The 6,000-nt window shown below is 41.1% G+C and overlaps 1 protein-coding gene across 1 annotated transcript; it reads right to left on the reverse strand.

Annotated features, from left to right (window-relative positions):
• Positions 1–1,621: 1,621 nt before the first annotated feature.
• LOC133623819 (histone H4) lies at positions 1,622–1,982 on the reverse strand. Its single transcript, XM_061987228.2, has one exon. The coding sequence runs from the start codon at positions 1,945–1,947 to the stop codon at positions 1,636–1,638; it is 312 nt and encodes a 103-aa protein (XP_061843212.1). The 5' UTR covers positions 1,948–1,982; the 3' UTR covers positions 1,622–1,635.
• Positions 1,983–6,000: the final 4,018 nt, after the last annotated feature.

The following is a 6,000-nucleotide window of genomic DNA, read 5'->3' on the forward strand; positions in this document are numbered from 1 at the left end:
TCGTTCGAACGAACACATCTTTTGAGTGAACGTACTGAACCGAATCACTTCATGAACTGATTCATTCCTTTCTCAGTTCAGTTGAGCTCCGCCGCGACCATACCGGTATGAATGGAACTGGCGCATTCTGTGACGTCGGCGAAGGACGCAGCCAGCTACTCATCATGGAGGCGGGGGGAGGGACTGAGCGAACGATTCTTTCACCGCGGATTAACGACATGAATCACTCAGTGAACGACAACGCTCTTGTTCTCTGCTCTGCTTGCCCCAATGCCGCAAATGATTCTCCTCCCGTCGCGGGGATATGTTTCATGCCATTGGCATCCGTTCTCCATTCATTCTCCAAGCTAACGGCTAATGTTGACTCAAGCCACATGGAAACAAACACACACATTATCTCAACACATAAAGTTATGAGAGTAGAGGAGACAGAAAGAAAGTCAGTGCAGGGCAAGGCTGAGCAGCAGCGACGCGAGGGGGAGGGGCGGGGGGTAAAGTGTAGGGCAGGCTGTTTGAGAAGATTTCAAATAAAAATAATAACTAATGTATGTACATATACATAGGCTATTATTTATCTTGATTTTTATATTATTTAAGCTATTTATTTTCTTTTTTATTGCATATTTAAGTTGATATTTCCATTTTTATATTTTTAAATGTAAGCTACAGAAATTTTAGTTTTAATGTTGGCTTTTCTGGCACTTGGTTTAATATTTGTTTAGTTTTATTTAAGGTAGCCTATTTATTGTCTTTTTGTTTGCACATTTAAGTTAATATTTTCTTTGTTATATTTTTAAACGTAGGCTACAGAACATTTAGTTTTTATGTTGGCATTTCTGGCTCTTAATTTATTTGTTTTATTTTGAAGGTATTTATTTTCTTTTTGTTTGCATATTTACAGAACTGCTGCTGCAGAAGTGATTCGCCGACCTGCGCACAGAACTGCTGCTGCAGAAGTGATTCGGTGATTCGCCGACCTGCGCACAGAACTGGTGCTGCAGAAGTGATTCGGTGATTCGCCGACTTGCGCACAGAACTGCTGCTGCAGAAGTGATTCGGTGATTCGCCGACCTGCACACAGAACTGCTGCTGCAGAAGTGATTCAGGTTCACGTACTGAACTGTGCTGACTGTGGCGCTGTGTCAGTCACTCACTGCCTGGTGTACTGCATGCACAGAGCTGTGTAGGGACTCGCGTTCACCCTATTTGCTGCTTCTCCCACGAATGTCTGCACTGTACTGTACTACGCACGCCCCCCCCTCTTTTTTTGGGGGGGGGGGGGGGGGGTAGTGATTCAGTAGTCAAAAGAACTGCCGATCCCATCACTACTGCCGATCCCATCACTAGCACTGTACTGTACTACGCACGCCCCCCCTCCTTTTTGGGGTGGGGGGGTGATTCGGTGAACGAATCTTTTGAACGAATCAATTTAAGGAACTGATTGTAGTGATTCAGTACAGTCAAAAGAACCGCCGATCCCATCACTACCCCCCACATCTCAAAATTGAAGGTTTAAAAGTTGGCAAATCTGTATATTACAAATTAAGAGTAGCAATTAGATTCAGGGACTGTACTCATAGTGGTGTGCGTACGTGGCCCTAAAAAGGGCCTTTGAGTTTTTTGGAATAATCAGATTTAACCTCCAAATCCGTACAGAGTACGTCCTTGTCTCTTAAGCGCATAGACAACATCCATCGCAGTCACCGTCTTCCTCTTGGCGTGTTCGGTGTAAGTGACGGCGTCACGGATGACATTCTCCAAGAACACTTTCAGCACACCTCTGGTCTCCTCGTAAATCAGGCCAGAGATACGCTTCACTCCGCCACGACGAGCGAGACGACGGATTGCGGGCTTGGTGATGCCTTGGATGTTATCACGGAGAACTTTGCGGTGACGCTTGGCACCTCCTTTGCCCAGACCTTTGCCTCCTTTGCCTCTTCCAGACATATTGAACGATGTAATGTAGAGCAATTGTTTGAGTGGAAGAGACGCTGGGGCGGCCAGTTTACTACATAACTGCGGACCTAATAGAAGACTGCCCCAGTGATCTGGGTTGGGCGGTCCTTGAGTGAGAAGCCCTCCCTCCCCCATGACGTGACTAGGAAGAATTACAGGCGGTTGCATTGTATACTGAATTTGACTCAAATAGTGCAGTTAGTCGTGGAGTTACCAAAAAAAAAGGTTTGCAATACACATGATTATATCACATTAGATTACCATTAAAGCGATTTCAATTTCCTTTTCACTTTAATTGCTGGCTTTTGGGAGTTTCTACCTGATTGATTGAGACTTTTATTAGTAGATTGCACAGTACAGTACATATTCCGTACAATTGACCACTAAATGGTAACACCCGAATAAGTTTTTCAACTGGTTTAAGTCGGGGTCCACGTTAATCAATTCATGATAGTTTTAATGCAAACCAAACATCCATCCATCCATTGTCTACCACTTGTCCCTTTCGGGGTCGCTGGGGGTGCTGGAGCCTATCTCAGCTGCAATTGATTCCCGGGCGCGGCCACCGCTGCTGCTCACTGCTCTCCTCACCTCCCAGGGGGTGATCAAGGGTGATGGGTCAAATGCAGAGAATAATTTTGCCACACCTCGTGTGTGTGTGTGTGTGTGTGACAATCATTGGTACTTTAACTTTAAAAATAAGTCAAATCAACTCAAGCCAAAATTAGGAACACATTTATGTACACATTCTTGTCAAACCACAATTGTGAAAATTGGATTAACACACTGAAAATAAATGAATTCTGTATCAATCTTTTATGAAATACCAACAAACATCATGGAATTAAATCCTGGCCTGAACTGTTTTTGAGATGATTGACAAAATGATGCAATCGGCATGTACACAACCAACAGTCGAGCTTAATTAAAAAAAAGAGAAAACGTTAGAATTTTTTTTACTGCAATGATTGAGCAAAAATACATATTTTCTTTCAATATTTCTTCTTTTCCCCCACCACACAAAACAATTTTAAACTCAAACTGCAATGAATATAATGTTGAAGGAACACAAAAGAAATCATGAAGAAGAAAAAGTAATTAACAACTCACAATTTCTGCACACTTTATGTATGCTTACACACACTTGTTAATTGTACATTATATCGTACTCATCCATTGGGTACTGACAGCGTGCTTACAACATGTACTTAATATATACTATTGACCTATATTTTATGTGTAATGCCATCTTTGTTGTAATAAAGGAATCTTCAAGCTATAACTTGTAATGTCCATTTTGCAAACTTTTCCATCTGTGGCAGGTATGCTATAGATCAGGGGTGTCCAACTAATTTTAGACCAGGGGCCACATGGAGAAAAATTTGTGGGCCGGACTGATAAAATCACGGCACGATAACTTAAAAATAAAGACAACAAATAAACAATAAAGACAAGATTGTTTTCCTTGTTTAAAAATAGAACGAGCACATTCTGAAAATGTACAAATCATAATGTTGTTGTTTTTTTTTACACTTGCATATTGCGGTTAATAGTATTCTCTTTGCCGTTATTTATACTTTCTGAAAAAGATTATGTGATAATGTTCATCAGTCCACTCATTGGTATTAAATTCAATCTATCAAGATGAAAACATATCAAAATCAACTAACAGGATGTTATTTATGTAGCTTGCTCATTTTCCTCGACTGGTGCACTAACATCATGTGTTTTTTTTTGTTTGTTTTTTACATATGTTGCATAATCTACAAAGATACAAAAAATTGCTATTGCGACATTTAGTGCACATATTTAGAACAGCAGTTTTTTTCACACAAAAATTTCGGCTAATTTTTATACTTAACAAACTCATCCCACTGGCCGGATAAAATTAAATCAATATAATAAACACAAGATACACTTACAATTAGTGCACCAACCCAAAAAACCTCTCTCCCCCATTTACACTCATTCACATAAAAGGGTTGTTTCTTTCTGTTATTAATATTTCTGGTTCCTACATTATATATCAATATAGATCAATACAGTCAGCAGGGATACAGTCCGTAAGCACACATGATTGTATTATTTTTTGACAAAAAAAAAAAATACCATACCCCCCCACCCCCCGGGACAAATTTTCAAGCATTGAGCGGTCCGCAGTTACAAAAAGGTTTGGGGTTATCGAGTATCATGACACTAATTTCATACACATAGTACATTTATGTTATTGCTTAAAGTCTATCCCATATATTACAAATGCTTCGTCAGTTTCATAAACATATGCCCGAGTTTCTATAACACCCCTTTAAGTAATGTTGTGTCGTTCGCGAACGATTCGTTCGAACGAACGAATCTTTTGAGTGAACGTACTGAACCGAATCACTTCATGAACTGATTCGTTCCTTTCTCAGTTCAGTTGATCTCCGCCGCGACCATGCCGGTATGAGTGGAACTGGCGCATTCTGTGACGTCGGCGAACGACGCAGCCAGCTACTCATCATGGGGGCGGGGGGAGGGACTGAGTGAACGATTCGTTCACCGCGGATTAACGACATGAATCACTCAGTGAACGACAACGCTCTCTGCTCTGCTCTGCTTGCCCCAATGCCGCGAGTGATTCTCCTCCCGTTGCGGGGATATGTTTCATGCCATTGGCATCCGTTCTCCATTCATTCTCCAAGCTAACGGCTAATGTTGACTCAAGCCACATGAAAACAAACACACACATTATCTCAACACAAAGTTATGAGAGTAGAGGAGACAGAAAGAAAGTCAGTGCAGGGCAAGGCTGAGCAGCAGCGACGCGAGGGGGAGGGGCGGGGCGTAAAGTGTAGGGCAGGCTGTTTGAGAAGATTTAAAATAAAAATAATAACTAATAGGCTATTATTTATCTTGATTTTTATATCATTTAAGCTATTTATTTTCTTTTTTATTGCATATTTAAGTTGATATTTCCATTTTTATATTTTTAAATGTAAGCTACAGAAATTTTAGTTTTAATGTTGGCTTTTCTGGCACTTGGTTTAATATTTGTTTAGTTTTATTTAAGGTAGCCTATTTATTTTCTTTCTGTTTGCACATTTAAGTTAATATTTTCTTTGTTATATTTTAAACGTAGGCTACAGAACATTTAGTTTTTATGTTGGCATTTCTGGCACTTAATTTATTTGTTTTATTTTGAAGATATTTATTTTCTTTTTGTTTGCATATTTACAGAACTGCTGCTGCAGAAGTGATTCACGTTCACGTACTGAACTGTGCTGACTGTGTCACTCACTGCCTGGTGTCCTGCATGCACAGAGCTGTGTAGGGACTCGCGTTCACCCTATTTGCTGCTTCTCCCACGAATGTCTGCACTGTACTACGCACGCCCCCCGCCCCTCCTTTTTTTGGGGGGGGGGGGGGGGGGGGGGGGGGGGGGGGGGGGGTGGGGGGGGGGGTGATTGGGTGAACGAATTTTTTTAAAGAATAAATTTAAGGAACTGATTCTAGTGATTCAGTACAGTCAAAAGAACTGCCGATCCCATCACTAGCACCAGGGCCGGCCCGTGGCATAGGCCGTATAGGCAAATGCTAAGGGCGCCGTCCATCAGGGGGCGCCACGCCAGTGCCACAAATGTTGGAGAGAAAAAAAGAAGAAAAAAAAAAGTTGGTACTATTATTTCTAAATACAAAAAATAATCCCACGTTAATTAAAATGCAAAGTAAAGCCTATATAATAGAAATATTATTTGTTACAACACGGGCCTGACTAGCACTGTACTGTACTACGCACGCCACCCCCCTCCTTTTTTTGTGGGGGGGGGGTGATTCGGTGAACGAATCTTATGAACGAATCAATTTAAGGAATTGATTCTAGTGATTCAGTACAGTCAAAAGAACTGCCGATCCCATCACTACCTTTAAGATCAATGATTCATGAATAGTTTAAATTAACGTTATTTAGTACAAGATACATAGTTAAAATCTACTCTGTAGCGGTTTCTGGCTGGATCTCGGCAAGCTCTTTAAGGCGGTTTGGGTGGCTCTTAAAAGAGCCGTTGT

The sequence above is a fragment of the Nerophis lumbriciformis genome, linkage group LG26 (assembly GCF_033978685.3).
Source record: "Nerophis lumbriciformis linkage group LG26, RoL_Nlum_v2.1, whole genome shotgun sequence".
NCBI classification, from domain to species: Eukaryota; Metazoa; Chordata; class Actinopteri; order Syngnathiformes; family Syngnathidae; genus Nerophis; species Nerophis lumbriciformis.